The 18,193-nt window shown below is 43.3% G+C and overlaps 1 protein-coding gene across 2 annotated transcripts in view; it reads right to left on the minus strand.

Annotated features, from left to right (window-relative positions):
* The window catches only part of SRGAP3 (SLIT-ROBO Rho GTPase activating protein 3), a 229,960-nt gene that overhangs the window by 40,966 nt on the left and 170,801 nt on the right, over nt 1–18,193 (minus strand). For both annotated transcript variants that reach the window (XM_077325275.1, XM_077325274.1), the window contains exons 7-10: nt 12,854–13,075; nt 11,493–11,594; nt 10,705–10,902; nt 6,984–7,068 (exon numbers count right to left, since the gene is read on the minus strand). In XM_077325275.1, the coding sequence (XP_077181390.1) occupies nt 6,984–7,068; nt 10,705–10,902; nt 11,493–11,594; nt 12,854–13,075 (607 nt within the window). The remainder of the gene's footprint in view (nt 1–6,983; nt 7,069–10,704; nt 10,903–11,492; nt 11,595–12,853; nt 13,076–18,193) is intronic.

Here is an 18,193-nt window from a genome sequence, read left to right on the forward strand (position 1 = left end):
TGTCTTGGACACTTTCAACTAAGGATGCCAGAGAATTGAACTTGGGACCTTAGCAAAGCTCTCGGGAGAACTTCAGCTTTCATTGGAGAAAAAGTATATTTGACTCTACTGAAGCTCCATACTAACTAGTCTTTTCATTTGCAATGGCTTCTGCACACGTCATTTCCCCAAATTCAAAAGCCTTTGAGAAGAGAGGTACTTTCCCTCTTGTTCCCCACAGCATCATGGTGCATCTTTGCACCTCAAAGGGCTGTTCCAGCTGTTCTCCAGTCTTTCTTATACCTGTTTTGTTTTGTGAAGTTTTGTGAAAGAGCACAATAAAGGCCGAGTGGCTGCTGTGTGTGTGTGTGTGGGGGGGGGGGATTCAGATCCATCTGGCCCACGTGACAGCCATTTTCCTTGACCTTGTCACCACAGCAGCCATTGCCTCCCTCTGTCAACAAGAGGCTTGTTATTATTTGAAAGAAATCAGTACTATAATGTTATTATTTTGATATACCACTGCAACAATAGGTGTAGCAGGTTCTGTGAATTCTCTGCTTCCAGTTATAAAAGCAAGACTGTTCCCCTCTCTTCCAAAGGTAGAGCAGGAAAGGCATATCTTTGCAACTGAAGGTCATAGAGACTTACGTTTTTTTTAATGAAAGCTGGAAATTCAGAGAGCCAGCAACACCTAAAATCACAATGGTATATTGATGTAAAAATATCATAGTGCCATTAAAAAAAATTGTAAAAGCCCTGAGTGCTCAGGGGAGGGAGAGGAGGAGGCCATTGCTGGGGGAAAGCAACAGCAGGGTAGCCATTGTGTGGAAGCCCTGTTGCTACTACACTTTAGCTGCAGCCACACCAGCAACAGGGAAACCATACACCTCTGTCCTCATATGGAAGACACTTGTGTTATTGTTGTCCCCTTTTTGTTTAAACTGGAATAGCAATTAATGATGCTCTTTTCAAAAGATCATTCACGCGATGAAATGTCTGGCAGTGTGATCCTAAGAAGAACTATACTCTTATAAGGCCACCAACTTCAATGGACTAGAAATGGAGTAATACTCCTTAAGATGGCATTGTAGATAAGATTGTAGATAATATCCAAGATAAGCACAGGTATCTAGGTTCCAGGGGAAAGCACTACTGGAATATCCAACTGCTTTGAATCACAGCAATTTCAGGCCAGATGTACCAAACCAGAGAGAACTTCAAAACAGGATCAAATTGAAGAGGTTTTTAATCATGGAAAGAAAACTGGAAACAAATCCTGGAGACAGATATAGTCCTTGAAGAACCAATCATCCATCCATCCCTATTTGCCCAGTACCCAACACCTGGATCTAGCCCAGCCTCACCTGTTTCCCTGATCCAGGTGTCCCTCTTTAATCATTGGCTGGGTTGACACAACTATAGAGTCCTCTGTCTTACCATAGGGAGACAGTCTGTTTCCTAGCACCTTTCCCTTCCTCTGATGGCTGCAAACTAGGCAAGTATCCCAAGCTCTGGGATCTTGGGGGGGGGGGGGGCAAGAGAGGGAGTGAAGGCATGGGCCCTGGAAACTGCAAAGAGAGGGTATGACACTAGTCCTCTTAAGAACTCTCTTTTAACAGGTGATGTAGTTCTTGAAAAATCTGTAAACCGCCCGTGGCGCCACGGGCGCCACGGACTAAATAAAGCCGTAAGGGGTTCTGGGGCGGGATGTGTCCGGGATGAGGAAGGGTCCAGATTGGACCCTTCCTCATGACAGACAATCGGAGGGACCAATCGGCAGGCGCAAAGCGCCTGCCGATTGGTCCCTCCGATTCCCAGGCCCAGGAACTGAGAGCCGCGCGCAGTGCGGCTCTCAGTTGCTCCCGACCTGACGCGGCGAGAGGCGCTTCGCGCCTCTCGCCGCGTCAGGCCGCCGCCTGAGGGAGCCCCCGGCAGTCGCGCTGTGCGCGGCTGCCGGGGGCTCCCTGCCCGGAGGCCTGACGCGGCGAGAGGCGCTTCGTGCCTCTTGCCGCGTCAGGCCGCCGCCTGAGGGAGTCCCCGGCAGCCGCGCACAGCGCGACTGCCGGGGACTCCCTGCCTGACGCGGCCTGACGCTTTCTGCCCTTCCTGCCGCTGTCGGAGCGGCTGCTGCAGTTGGCCGTCCTGCTGGCCTTCGGCTCGGGGGTGCTGGTGGGCTGGCAGCCGAACCGCATGTGGAGGCGGTACCTGGACTGGCGGACGCGGCGCCTGCAGGATCAGCTGTCTCCCAGGCAGAAGAAGCTGGACCGCCGCCTGCTAAACAACAACGAGCCCCGCAGCCCGCCGCCGAGTCGCTGACCGCCCCGAAGCCCGTGGGGCCGTCAGCCCAACAGTCCAGCGGCTTCTGCTGCGCCGACGCCGGGAGATAATCAGCGGCGCCGCCGGAGACGTCTTGCTCTGCGTTCATTTTGCTGCTGCCGCTGGCCCAAAACCTCCTCCTCCCGCCCATCAGCCAGCCAGCCAAGCTCGGATAAGACCCTGAGGAGCTCGCGAAGACCGGGCAGGGCAGCCGGAAGGACGACACACAGAGAGGGAGGGAGAATGCCTCCCAATGGCTCTCCGCTCTTCCTCCCTCCTACACTTTAGGTAGGCTGCTCCACGGAGGGGGGGGGGATTACCTGCTAGCGCCCATTGCATTTCAATCTGCAATGGGCTATATTACTAGTAGAAATATAAAAAGACATACAAAGCAAGAACACCAAAGTGCCTGGAACTTTACTTCGTGTTTCTAGCTAAGCAGACAGCTATGTAATAAAGCATTACAGTCACCATGGGTAGAGTCCCGTGGTCAAAAAGCCTTAAAGAGATGGGAGTCCAAGAGGGCTGGGAGTTTCTTAAAAGTGAAATACTGAAGGCTCAATCACAAACAATTCCCTTGAGAAAGAAAGATGGAAAGAGCCTAAGGAAGCCAAGGTGACTCCATAAAAAGCTGCTCTGGTTCGGCCTCTCTTAGAGTACTGTGTTCAGTTTTGGGCACCCCAGTTGAAGAGGGATGTAAACAAACTGGAGTGTGTCTAGAGGAGGGCAACAAAGATGGTGAGGGGTTTGGAGACCAAGACATATGAAGAAAGGTTGGGGGTGCTTGGTCTATTTAGCCTGGAGAGGAGACGGCTGAGAGGGGATTTGATAACCATCTTCAAGTATTTAAAAGGCTGCCATATTGTGGATGGAGCAGAGTTGTTCTCTCTTGCCCCAGAGGGATGGACCAGAACTAATGGGATTAAATTAATTCAAAAGAAATTCCGTCTCAACATCAGGAAGAAGTTCCTGACCGAGTAGTTTTTCAGTGGAACAGGCTTCCTCAGGAGGTGGTGAGTTCTCCATCTTTGGGAATTTTTAAACAGAGGCTGGATAGCCATCTGGGCGAAGAGGCTGATTCTGTGAAGGCTTAAGGGGGTGGCAGGTTACAGTGGATGAGCGATAGGGTTGTGAGTATCCTGCATAGTGCAGGGGGTTGGATTAGATGACCCATGGGGTCCTTTCTAACTCTATTATTCTATAATTCTATGACATCATGAACTGACTGATAATGTAGGCGTAGAGCTGTCATCCTCTATGAGGTTCATTCTCAGCATTAAAGTGTCTAAACCACAGGAAGTGTCCAAACGGTCAGGCTTCACTGACTGCCAGCCTCACATCCTCTCCGATGTCAAAAGCTTGAATTTGGAAGCAGCTGCTCCCCACTCTGCCTGGCAGGGCAGCAGTGATTGATTACACCTAATTCGATCCATACCCATTCCAATATGAAACACAGGCATAAGAAGGCGTAGGAGAAAGGCTGCCATTGTTCTGTTGTCCCTGAAAATGCTTCAAGGATTACCAGCTCTGTGGCAAACAAAACTTCTGAGAACACAACAAGAAAACACAAAACATTTCCATAGTTCTTGAGTCTTCCAGATGCTGTTCAGCTTAAAGGAAAACCAGCGAGTAACAAATTGCTGGCTCTAAAGATGAGTCAGGCCTTAAAATTATAGGCACTTGGAGGAGCAAAATATCTATGGGATTCCTGCCAGCAAAATCTAATTAAACTTTTATATGTTAATATCTGCATTACAAGGGCTGTGGCATTCAAAGTAGATCAAAGACAGCTGATTCTAAACTTTTAAAAGTGCATTCTCCCTCAGCATATGGCAATGAAATATGGCAATTAATCACCAGAAACTTCTCCAAATGGGGGCATTGCTAAAATGACGACTAGTCCACTGTTCCCCAAAAGAGCAAAAAAAATACTGAATTTTAAAAATCTCCTGGGCTCCAGTTCAACTCAGGCTTCAATTTATATTCAGGAAAGCATATAAATCATATATTTAACCTTTAGAACTCGTTTAAGGTGGAATACCCACACCTCCTGAGGTATTTTGAAGAACCTTCAGGCTTAAAGGAGAGGCATGTGCCTGATGCTGTGAGACTATTTAAAAACTTCCAATGAGTTATGACTGGTGGTGGTGTGAGCGAAGTTGACAAGCTGGCATTGGCCTCTTAAGCCTTTACAGAGACAAAGAAGCTCCAGTTTCCCCCTTCCCATGTCCAGCCATTATTTTAAACTTTGATAAGTCCTCTACAGAGTTTATACGTAAAAGCTTATCCCCCAAAGGTTCAGAATATCTGGGCAAGATTTTGGAAATGCTGATGCCACAAGGAACAAATAAAGCAGCAGCAGCTTTATAGGGAGGATAAAGTAGGGTTAAAGAAGGTTTAATTGCTACAGAATATTCATGTATCCTGGAAAAAATAAGAGGAACCTCATTGGTCACTTCTCTTGAAATTACAGATCACATCAAAACCACCCTAATTTCTGGCTTTAGCAGCTGAGAAAAAAACTGTGTTCATTTTTGGGCACCACAACTGAAGAAAGATGTAGAGAAACTGAAGCATGTCCAGAGGAGGGCTATGAAGATGGTGAGGGGTCTGGAGACCGTTGTTTGAGGAAAGGTTCAGGGATCTTGGTCTGTTTAGCCTGGAGAGAAGAGGACTAAGAGGTGATATGATAACCATCTTCAAATACTTGAAGGGCTGCCATGCCATATAGAAGATGGAGCAGTGTTGCTTTCTGTTGCCCAGATGGTCAGACAAGAACCAATGGGTTGAAATTAATTCAAAATAATTTTGGGCTAAACATCTGAAAGAAGTTCCTGACAGTTAGAGTGGTTCCTCAGTGGAACAAGCTTCCTCAGGAAGTGGTGGGTTCTCCTTTGGAAGATTTTAAGCAGAGGCTAGATGGTCATCTGACAGAAGTGCTGATTTTATGAACTTAGGCAGATTGTGAGTGGGTGGGCAGGAAGGGATGTGCCAGTGTATTTCTCTTGTGGCCCATCCTTGCATACCCAGGGAATTGCTAATTGCTGCTGTGGGACGGTAGGTGAATTTCCTCCAGGCCAGGCTGGAGATTTTTGATTTTGGGGAGATCATTTGGGCATGAAACTGCAGTCATTGTGGGTAAGCAGGGTAGTTGTAAGTTCCTGCATTGTGCAGGGGGTTGGACTAGATGCCACTGGAGGTACCTTCCAACTCTATGATTCTTAAATTTTCTTAGTTTCTGCCACACCAGCCTAGTCTAACAGCCCCTCTATACAGAAAAGTCTCTAACCCCTCTACATGTGCTTTGAAATAGGAAGTATATCCCAGTAAGTTTGTCTTGATATGAGCAGAGTCGCCTGAAACTCAACCCCTCCAAGACGGCTGAGTAGGAAAGGGGTGGAACAGGGAATGTGTTTACCCATACTGGCCGGGATGCAACTGATCAGGAATCTTGGATGCCTCACTGACCATGAAGGCACAGGTCAAGAAGGTAGCCCGTCTGGCGTTTTTCCACCTTTGTTAGGCGAGGCTACTAGCACCCTCTGAGCACCTAGCCATGGTGATCCACAAGACGGTCACCTCCAGAATAGACTTCTGTAACTCGCTCTATGCGGGCCTGCCCTTGTCCCTAACCCGGAAATTGCAGCTGGTACAGAAGTAACTGAGGCAGGATGCCTGTTCACTGCTGGTATAAAAAGATGCTGCTGGTATAAAACTGATATTCCCAGCCAGGCTTGCCTACTTGACCAATGGGTAGAAGAATATATGTCAATCATGCAATAGTTTAACATGGCATACTTCTTCCATTCTAAGGGCATCTCATTGGGAAGCCACTGATATAAAACTTCCCCAAAATGTTAACATTTATAAAATACTTGGTTCAAGATCTATTTGCCACTGTGTAAAAGGTGTGATTCAATGTATGTATAAGCAGTTAGGACCACAAGTTTTCTCAGAGGGACATCCTGTCTTAGGATCACAAGAGCCATTCACAGGTTTTACTGCAAGAGTTGTAAAAAATAATCAAAAACTCGTTTATATATAATGATTTAAAATGTGTCATATAAGGAAACTGAATCAGAAATCTGACCCAGGCTAACTGGTATACAGGATGATTCTGACGATATGTGGAGACAGAGTTTGGGGGCTCAATTGGGAAATGGGAAGTATCCCTGAGGTATACAGAAGAGAATGTGTCCACAGGCACAGAGCTCCAGAAATTTATTCCAGGCTCTGAAATGCATGGAACTGAATCCATACTCTGCAGCTGGAAAAATGTTTTTATATCAAAGAAGGCAATGTTCATGATCTGCTCCCCAGATGTTGAACTTGACAGTCATCTGGCAGAGCTGGTAACAGTCTATGCTACTTTCCTCTAAAAGTCATTATAGCATTTCCTCCTCAGTATACAGCAGAGAAAGGTACAAGACTCTCATTTTAATGGCACAAATCAACATGACAACTACTAAGATGAATGTGAGAGACTAGCCTTTTGTATAGACAAGTTATAAAACTCTTAAATGGAAATCCCAAAGTGAAATAAGTTAAGGAAGCAGACGGTCACAACTTCCAGCACGAAGAAAATGAGGCCCATAACAGATGAGGTTTTTTTTGTTTAAATCTCCCATTTTAAATCATCCTGTGGTGAAAAGCACAAACTTTAAGTTTAAATATTTGTGACTCACCTTCCCCCAGAGTCTGCTTCAATAAGTCATGTTTCGCCTGCAGCTTGGTAATAAGGTTACTGCCATTCAAATACTCTTTGAATTTCTGAGGGAGAAAAGAAACCAACAAGATATATGCTCACAGACAAGCATAACAGCAGCAGGAAAAAATACTTTATAATAGATGCACACTCATCTCATGGTGTTGAAAATGTGGCTTTGTGGAATAAAAATAAACCAGTCTCAAATCTCTCTCTCTCTCTCTCTCTCACACACACACACACACACAAAACTGAAGCAAGGATGCCTTTTTCATTGTTTAATTTTTCACAATTTGTGTATCAGTCCCGCTGATCTTATTAGGCCAGAAACCTTTGTGTTAAGCAAAGTGCTTGAGGTCAAGGCCTGAGATCACAAGGAACACTGCAGACAACAGTTCAAAGAAAGCTGGCTTTTGTCAAGCTTCTGGGAACAGCTTCAATAAGCAAAGAAGCCTCTTCCTACAAAAAAGGGCTACTTTTTGTGCAAACAGCGATAAAGTAGAGGAGAATTCCCACTGCATGTGGTCTGCTGGCTCGGCTGATCAGAAGCTTCTGTTGCGCTCCGTGGAATTGTTCTGACTATAGGTTTTATTTTCAGATTGCCTCACCCCCAATAATAGCCCCCTGGAGGCAAATAATTTCACAGATGCAAGAGCTGAGGAGGAAAATGAGGGAGGGGGGTGGAACAGGGAAGCTCAAAAACTCCAAGTGAACCTTATCACTTTGAAAAATGAATCACATGAAGCCTTCTGAATTAACCGATAATATCTCCTATGTTTGAGGGAGGGTCAGAACCAAGCTGAGGATTAGCAAGTCCCAAGTCCAACTGTCACAACTGCCAAGGCTCTCTAACAAGCAATAGGTAAATTCAGCCCATGCTAGCTGAAATACGACAATAATCAGGACCTGCTTTCCTGGGCTGCTATATTGGTTTGAATTTCTGAAAAACACTCTATGGCCCATTATGCACGGCCGCCGAAATGGCGATTTCGGGTCACATGGAAAACGCGGAGGGGGAAGACGCAACGCACACCGGTTATGCACGGGACGGGGCGCAACAGCGGCAAAACCCAGAGTAACCGATTATGCACACGGCGATCCGGGCGCCGCTTCCGGCCGCTTCCGGTCACCCGGAAGCTGCGCTTTCTTCCGCGTTTCGCTAACGTGGCTTTTTTGGCGGCATGCACCGAAGCTGCGGCCGGTTGCAGCCGGCACCGTGCGTTATCGGTGATTTTAGTCACCGCCATTCCACCCCGAATGTGCGTTATTCCTCCCGTGCATAATGGGTCTATGAAATGCAAAGCAGAAGAAGCCCTAGAACACACACATGAGTGTAGCATGGGAGATGACTACAGATTGTCAAACAGTCAAAGGCACATTTATATTAACTTTACCATTTACCAAACGTCCTTCCTGTGCTAGTGACACAAAACAAATTATGACTATAGTCTTGAGAGCCAGCCTGCGTGATGGTTAAGAATGGAGGCTTCTAATCTGAAGAACCGGGTTGGATTCCCCACTCCTCCACATGCAGCCAGCTGGGTGACCTTGGCCAGTCACAATTCTCTTAAGAGCTGTTCTCGCAGAACAGTTCTCTTAGAGCTGTCTCAGCCTCACCTACCTCACAGAGTGTCTGTTGTGGGGAAAGGAAGAGAATAGTGATTGTAAGCCACTTTGGGACTCCTACAGGTAATGAAAGGTGGGGTATACAAAGCCAGCTTTTCTTCATTTTAACAGAGCTTGTGCCAGAAAAGGTCCTAGTGGTTTGTATGAAGTTGTGGACTTCCAGGATATTCAGAGTGTCCATTCCAAATCAGGGAAGAAAAGAAAACAAAAGTTCAGGACATCTGTAGATCACTCTCTCAAATGACCAGTCATAAATGACTGCAAAAGTACAACCAAGTTTCTTATTGTGGTATGGACATTTCTTTGTACAATTTCTCTGGTAAAAATTAAGATACCTGATCTTGAAAAATGGCCAACCAATTCTTAAAGTATCTTTAACTGTTTTATTGGCCTTTGAAAAGGTACACAAAAGACAATTTACAATACTTATTTGTTTGTATAGCTCATTTTTCTCCCCAAAGCAGCTATCATGGTTCTCCACCTCTCCATTTTATTCTCAGAGAAATCCTGTGAGATATGTTAGGCTGAGTGTGTGTGACTGGCCCAAAATCACCCAGCAAGTTTCCATAGTAGAGTAGGGATTTAAATCTGGGTCTTCCAGAAACTAGTTTGTCGCTTCAACCATTCTCTGGCAGGGGCTCCTGGGAATTGTAGTCCATGGACATCTGGAGGGCCGCAGTTTGACTACCCCTGATCTAAATTCTAAATACAGTTTGTAGATGTCCATAGTACTCTACAGACCTCTGTTCATCTATCAAGTTACTCTGATGCCTATCCTTCCAAGGTTCTCCCCACCTGCATTTCATTCATACAGTAATTATGGCAAAAGCCTGAATGGCCCAGTGTCACTGCATGAACTTACCGGAACCCAGGCCTCTTCCATCCAAGTATGAAACACTAACCAATATACTACATTGGTAGTCACACAGACAGGCTGCTGAAATAGCCAAGCATTTGGCAGTCTTCTGAATATGACTGTGTTTAAATACTGCATAAGCAATTAGTGCTTGACTGCTATAAGCAGGAGGTCCTCAGCTTTTAACAAATCTGTTCTAAAAAAAACATTTCTAGAACAGCCACAACTCATAGGAGAAAATTACTGCTTGAATGGTAGGGAAAATGCAGCTTCCCTGTGATGTTCCAGCTTTCAAAAGATTATGCCATCTGGATCCTGAACAGCAGCAGCTTTTTTGGTCTTTATTGTGACTCTTTTTATTCTGCAGGAAGAGCCTTAACCTTCAGTTTTAGAGGACCACTGACATCTTCTGTTATGGGCAAGGGAAGAAGAAAAGACTCTTCAGGAAGGTGGAATCTTCCACATAAACATGTCAAGGGAAAAGGACCAAAACGAATACGCTTAGGTTACACTGCAAAGAATTATATTACCCAGGAACAATTCTCTACTCCCTGATATCCAAAGAACTGTGGAGGAAAAATACAGACAACCAGAAGGGCTTTTTGCTTTTATTTCTGAATAGCAGTCAACATCTGTTTCCTCATCACTCCCCTTTTGTATCTAAAACCTGCTATTTCAACATCCCCAAATTTCAACACAATAAAAGGAGCTGCTGTGTGTATATATGAAGAACTGAGACTGGACCACTAATACTACATTTTTGGACTTGATCTGCTCACATTTGGAATTTGCTGCCAAAGAAACTTAAATGCTATGACAATTAAGTCTGAAAATTGAGAAACACTAGATTCCTGCTGAGAATTGGCTCCTCACTGTGGTCTGGAAGACCAGATTCTCCAAATAATCCACCCACTACCTATTTTTACACAGAACAGCAATTCCACAAGGGTCTTCTGCAACTCATCATATGGAAGGGGCTCCTTCTCTTTAAGAGAGGTGCAACTACTTTCCAGATAAACTAAACATACTCAATGGAAGACTTGCTGTGCCCTTTCTCTTTGCTGAAGCACAGATGCCAGCTAGAGTCATGAGGACTTAACCTGGTTCACTCGGTCTGTGATAACGAAAAGAAAGGGCAAGGACACCTCTGCTTCTGAGGCCATGGTCTCCTCATTTTTAGACGACTTTGCTCAATATATAGACTGAAGGTTATCCTCACAGTAAAATAGAACATTTCTGTTTCCTGTTGGTTGGCTCTTCTCTTGGCAATGTTTATTTTGCTCATGTAAGTTTCTGAAGCTGCTGATCTGATTGACTCTGTGGAGCGACTGTGCTGGAAGGCATCAGAGACATCAAAATCTTCCACTGTCAGCATATCTTGCAATGTCTGCATAGTGGCATCCAACGTTTTGCGCACCTGCAGAAATGGAAGGTACAGAAGATTGTGAAAGGTACACCGTTTAATCATCACAACGGCATCACTTTAGATACATTTGTTTGTACTGACATATGAAGTGCTTTAAAAACCACTAGTGTATCCATGTCCCCAGAGCCTTATTAGAAACACACTGAAAAATTTATAGTTGTCATTCCAGTAGGCAAAAGTGGCACCTCACCTGGAAAGATAACAGGGAGAAAATATAAACAGTAGTTTCTGATTTCAAGTTACCACTAACCTTATGTTACATCCCTATGCTGGACCTCTTATGAGCAGTAACTGTCACAAGCACTTATCTATATCTGGATACACCCTAAAAATAGCAGCTACAAGCACTTCTCTTCATAATGTGATAGATATAGCTTTACCCCCCTGCAGAAGAGATGCCACATCTTTTGAGCCAGGTGATGAAAGTGAGAATTCATTCTCTCTCTCTCTGTCTCTCTGCCTCTCTCTTTCTCTCTCTCTCTCTCTGTATTGATTTATAAGTCACCGAGTACCAAGTCAATAGCACAGCAAAGTGTATAAAGTTTGTTTACATAAAGATCAAAGACAATTACAGCTCTCACCTCTTCGTTCTCTATTTTCAGTGTGGCCAGTCTAGACTGCAGTTGATGATATCGCATGAGTAACTCTGTCTGAACCGGCTGCTGTGCACTCACCTGACATACCTAAAGCATCAACAAAATTGAAGAGAAGAAACTGGGTTTATTTGTTGTGAACTTGTTATGTGTCGGGAGTTCCTTTTCCTCCATTTCTTGCTATTTCTCCAGTCCCTACTGGCATTTTGGAAACCTAAACTAAAACATACAGAATGTAGCACTTGAGACTGGTTTCAGATGTTACAAGCAAATACTGATGGAAGCAATACAGAATTATACTTCCTCTGTCAATACTTGCTTAGAACATCCATATTCAACCTACTACAGGCAAGTAGAACACACTCCCAAGCCAAGTATAAACTTATGTAAAGTCAAGGAGGATCAGAATGCTTACAGCTATAAATCACCCAAGGCAGCAAAGAATACAAGCTTCATAGTTAAGAGACTCTAAAACTTTAGCTTGCTTAAAGCAATTTTTTTTAAAGAGCTGGAGCACTCAACATCATCTAGTGCAGAAAGATCATATGCAAAATTACAACTTTCACTAACACAGCTAAGCTGCTCAAATACCTTCAAATTTTTGTATACCAATATTAGTTCAGAGGTAGCTGGCATAACAGATTCTTCAACACAGGGATCGGGCTTATTTGCAATCTACAAGGTCAGACATTTTCTTTGCTGCATTTACAAACAATCTTTTTTCCATTGTGCAATTCAAGGGGGCTCACTCAGAAATCCCAGGAGGCATCCAATCCAGGCAGAGATTCAGCACTGACTAGATTCTGATTTATTAATTTTTTAAAGATTCAGCAAGGTGGCAGTAATGTGCATTCTATCTGTACACTAGGATATTAGGGATCCTTCATCAGCCTCACCCCAGAGTCACTACTGCCAGCTCGATTTCAGAAGTACACACTGGCCACTAGAGCTATTTCCTTCCCTCTTCTAGCTGTCTGTTTCAAGGGGAAGACAGAAGCCCCAGCCGAAGAACTACAAATTTAATCAAGTCCATATGCAGCAACTATCATATAAAACCTGACTACAGTGGGGGGGAAAGGGATGATCAAAGTCAAACCTAAATAGTCATACTTAAACATAACATATTCAACAGCAATAACAGCTATCTGTATCGTTCTTCTTTCATGTAAACCGCCCTGAGCTTTCGGGGAGGGCGGTATATAAATACAATAATAATAATAATAATAAACAAATAAAATAACCATCCCACTGATAACATGGCTGGTGGTGAGGAGATATTATGCCTTCAAGAAAGCCAGAACCACCATTCACATGCTCATTGCAAACTATTTTGTTTACAGTTCCAATACCTCATCCCCCATGTGTGGCTGATATTCAAACTTCAAAGGAGGGCAGAAGACTTGATTGCACATATCCATGACTGTGTGTTTGTCACTCCGTGCATCAAGGTTGTCTACCGCATTCTCAATTATGTCCAGGCCCTCATGGCGTGAGGTCTCAAGATTGTATTCAGCAGACAGGTATGTTCTGAATGTCCGTGCCAAGCTTGCGTGGAATCCCAGGTCACAGCACTATGGGGAAAAAGCAGACATGAATCTACTAGGTACCCCAAAATATTGATGTATTCCCTTAACTATGAAGAAATACGAAAATACGTACTAATCGGGGGAACTGGAATAATTAATTTATTAACATAAATTCCCAGGCAGAAATTCAAGTCACAGGCCCTGCCCCCTCAGGCTTATAGGGCAGGTGAGACAAGATACACAAGAGCAGGGAGTAGTGTACATACAACATAAACTCAGTAAATTGAAAAGGGTGCCTTCTGAATACCCAAATATATGAAGAGCTGAAGATAGGTGAATCTCTTTATTTTGCACCTTTGCTGTCTCTTTCCTAAAGGCCAGAAGAAAGAGTTCTGAAGGGGAAGTATGCCAATCAACAGGGAAGGGGAAAAAAGGGAAGGATATCTTGCAGAACATTTGCTTTTCCCTTCATGTTGCAAGTCTCAAAAAGTTTGGGCACAGCCAGAGGCTACAAGCTTTGGCCAAAAGCCAAAGAATTCTTACCGCGTGGTTCATAGCCACTGTGTTGGATGAATCAACTACTGAATTCAGGATCAGTCCAATACCTAGTTTGTTTGTTTTGATTGGCTGATTTACACTATATTTTTCCTCTTGTCATTGTTAGTTTTTTGAGTTCTCTTTAGGGAGAAAAGTAGTATACAGCTATTTAAATATACATACACAATATTTGGCAAGGACTATTTCCTGTTTTGCCTATGCACTTTAGAAGAACTTCACAACCACACTTGAGCAGCTAAAAACTCAGAGAGAAAGATACAGTTTGAATTTCAGTAGAATCAATTTTGGAACAGGATTTCATTGAAATTCTAGCATTCTTCATCTGACTCCCTTCCACTCCATTCTCAGAATTAGCTCCCAAAAACTTTAGTCATTCATTAGTCAACCATACTGTCCTTTCTCCCAAGCATCTTCCCTCCCTCTCCCCCTCTCTCTGTCTCTCATATCATATCATATATGTGATCAGCCATGTCTTAATCAAAGAAATGCCATCAGCTAAGTAAACCTACATCCAGATTCTAAATAAAACATGTAAAATTAATTTCCACAAATCTCAATGGGACATATCCCAGAGCAAGTTTAAAATTATGTCCTTCATCAATAAATGGACTTTAATGTAAGCTGTAATTCAAAACAAACTCCCATTAGCATAAACTCTTATCATAGTACAGAAGATGCCCCCATTAAAATTCTCTAGGTCTCTAAAGACAGAGCCATTTCTCATGCATAATAAGTGATTTCTTGTCCAATTTACCTTGGGGAAAACCTAAACTTAATTGAGGTAACTGAAACCTAATTTCTTAGCCTTCCTCTTCTCTCCAAAAAAATGACCAGTGCAGACACATGCTTTCCAAGATGCCTCACTTCAGTATAATAAATAAAGCTCAGTTTAACAAGACGAATCAAGAGCAAAAGAGTGACAGTTGATAGCCTACAACAAATAATTTTAAAGGTTTCTACCAAAGCCCAAAAGTAAATATGACCAAGCTACCAATGTACTGATGGATTGCCGTTGTAAGTGTGCACGTGTGCCCCCACATTAAACTTCTTAAGAACATGGATGAAGACTTGGAAAGAAAGAATGGATTGTTAGGTGGGAATCAGAACTGAGGGAGAAATTTGCTTAAAAAGAAGAGTCCAAAGATGTCATACCGGAGAGAGAAACCCACCTAAAACTACATGAAATATAAGAGTGGCAGGGAAAGTCTGCAGTGGGCTGTTTAAGAACTGCTGACTGTATCTAATTTGTAAGTCATAATTTTAATCCTATTTCTTCTTATGTATCATGCTACTGTGATTTATACAGTTACGGGTTGGAGAAAAGAGGTCACCAAAAACAATGGAAAGTCTAAGAACTACAATCAGCTGAACTCCAAGACACTTATTTACATCTAGGGGGGAAACGCAAAGGAAAAAAGCCCACAGGAAAATTGTGCACATATACAGCCTCCCTGTCATAAATAATGTCAATTAGCCATGCCCTCTTGCCACACACCCCCCGAAGTGGGGGGCAGTTTTTGTTCGCAAATTTCCTGAGGGCTTTTTTCATGTTCACTTTTTTCTGATCACCAATTTATTTTATCCAATAAACACTGGGTTTCCTGATACAATGTTCCCTTTGATCAACAAACAGAGAAGTATAATGCACAAAGGAACAGTGGCAGAACTAAAGGCAGTTTCCTCTGTTACATCTGAAGTACATTCTAACCTACCTGCGGAAACTGAAGAGCTGGTTTTTATACCTTACTTTTCACTATCCGAAGGAGTCACAAAGCATCTTACAATCATCTTCCCTCCCTCTCCCCACAACAGACACCCTGTGAGGCAGGTGAGGCTGAGAGAGCTCTGACAGAACTGCTCTGTGAGAACAGCTCTCAGAGGACTATGACTAGCCAAAGATCACCCAGCAGGCTGCATATGGAGGAGTGCGGAATCAAACCTGGCTCTCCAGTTTAGAGGCCACCACTCTTAACCAAGCTGTGCTATACTAATAAACACTAAGAGAAAACATGAACATAACTATTTGGGTCTTGAAGTGGTTAAGTCTACAGAAATCATGATTTATAAAAAATATATATTTGACATTTAAATTAGATGCAACGGAGATCATAAATCCTCAAGCATTTCTTATTTATATCCTTTTGTATTTATTTATATGCTTTATATGTTTTGTCTCCCCAAGGGAACCCCAAAGCAGCTTAGAACATCATTCTCCCTTTTCCCATTTTACCCTCACAAGCATCACCCTGTGACTGGTTGGTTAGACTGACAGAGAATAATTGCCCTAAAGTCACTCAGCAAGCTTCTATGACATAAGAGAGATCTGAACCTGGCTCAGTCTTCCAGATCCTAATCTGACGTTTTTATCACCAGATTATTCTGGCTATCTGAGAGTATGTAATGCCCCAACTCAGTTTGGGGGTGCACAAGGAAGGGAGGAGGGGTTTAATTCCTAAGGGCTATCCTTGTCTACTGAAAACTACTATCACCTTGTGGTCTCATGTGTCACAGAAGGAAAAGAAGTCCCATTGTGTTTTTCCCTTAAAAAGCTAACAGGAGCCTGGGTGGGGGGAATTATAGGCGAAAGCATGCAGGGGTGGATTAAATTCACAGCTCTCCTATCTGCAGGATCCCAATCAACATTTATAATTGGTCTTTAAAGAGATGCTTGAATTTAAACGAGGAGATCCAAGGTCTTTGTCTCATCTGCTTTGACCCTGAGGTTTCCATTTCTTTCGGCCATGACGGATGGGCCCTAGAGCATTGCAGACACCACTCCATGATAACAGAGAGATTTGTTGAAGAACTAATGGCCCTTGCCAATAGGAGTAACCTGAAAACTGGAGGAAATGACACAAAACCTATGGTGCACTGACGGAGCTCTGCCAAGATGCCTATAGCCTTAGGCAGTGCCAGCCTCTCTTCTTTTGGGGGAATGTAACACTTTCCTTTTGCTCAGAGGCCTAGAAAGATGCTGCAGTACATCTCAAAATAAACAATAATAGAAAGGAGAGGATCTGCTGAGTCAGGTCCCATGCAGCTAGGGGTGTGGGATCTGTCATTGTCCGGAGCTGTTAAAAATGGATGCTATTGAATTATTCTAATCCTATTAGACAAAACTCATCAAGTTACAAAATTAAACTACAAAGTGATGATCAGGAAAAGTTAAGAAGTTGTGCTGACATATGAATAAAACAGCAGAGAAATATTATTGCTGCCTTAAGCCAGGATTAAGCAGGGAACGTTGCAATCTATCAAGATATCCAGGAAGACAGGAAGGCACTGGGCTCTACAATCAAGTCTCTTTCTTTTTGGCAGATAAGAACACTCATCTGTGGAGTCCAACAGGGGCGGTTTCTCTAATGTTTGAGTCCAACCAGTGTAGAAGTGCCAAGGTTAGAATGATCCCCAAAGAGACCTGCCTCATCTTGGCTTTCAAGTTCAATGTTCCAAACATTAGATCCCACCTGAAGAAAAAAGTACATATTTGAGTGCTTTCATTTCTATGCAATCTATGCATTCTTATAAGAGCTTAAGATTTGTACATAGGTGCATTTCTGTGTGTCAATATACATGTATGAAGGAAAAGGAATGTGACTCAGTACAAGAGAGGCCTAGAGTGGTACTTCTGGGTTCTCCTTGGCAGACAGATTTCTGAAAGAACCTCAATATCATACAAAGAGATCCACAAGATTCTTGGTCCAAGAAAAATAATGCTTGTTAAATGCTCAAGTATGTGTTGGCTTTTGCTAAAATCAGTTGCATATGTTTGCTGTTTTGATAGCTACTAATTTAGGCTGTAATAGCTTTCCAGAACTGGTCCACACACACAGGGCAATTAAGGTATCTGCTGAAGAATCCACTTTGATTTTCAAAGGCGATGAAGCTCTGAGCAGTGTAATGGTTAGAAGCCAGCCAACCACAAGTGTGATTCGCAACCTCCTCCGATATCCTTAAATAGATTAGCTTCTTTACTATAGGAGTTGTGAGACTTTACTTCCAAGATGCTTAGATTCAGGGAAGGGAAATGGTCAAACTGGGTGTGAATCAGTTACAGAGGAGTAATGGTAGATGCTCAGACAGGAAGTGTAAAAATAGATGTGAGAACACAAAGAAGGGGAAAGAGAAGTAGCTAGGCACTGTTTCCTATTCACTGTAACACTAACCTTTCCAATATCTGAGAGATAAAAAGACTGATAATGTAAGTACTGAATGCCCAGTATGATTAAACTGCACTCATGGAGTCTTGGAACAAGATGCATGAAAAAGGCCATGAAAAACTAATTCCAAAGCATATATTTTCAGACAGCCTATTGTGCACCAGTACCCAAACTTATACTTTGGTAACAATTACAAATTAGCACTTAGTAGTATATTCTAGCCAAACTGCAAAATCCTTTAGTAAAGGAGAGCCAGTTTGGTGTAGTGGTTAAGGAGTGCGGACTTCTAATCTGGCATGCCAGGTTCGATTCTGCGCTCCCCCACATGCAACCAGCTGGGTGACCTTGGGCTCGCCACGGCACTGATAAAACAGTTTTGATTGAGCAGTGATATCAGGGCTCTCTCAGCCTCATCCACCTCACAGGGTGTCTGTTGTGGGGAGAG

Source organism: Paroedura picta, chromosome 3 (assembly GCF_049243985.1).
Source record: "Paroedura picta isolate Pp20150507F chromosome 3, Ppicta_v3.0, whole genome shotgun sequence".
Lineage (NCBI taxonomy): Eukaryota > Metazoa > Chordata > Lepidosauria > Squamata > Gekkonidae > Paroedura > Paroedura picta.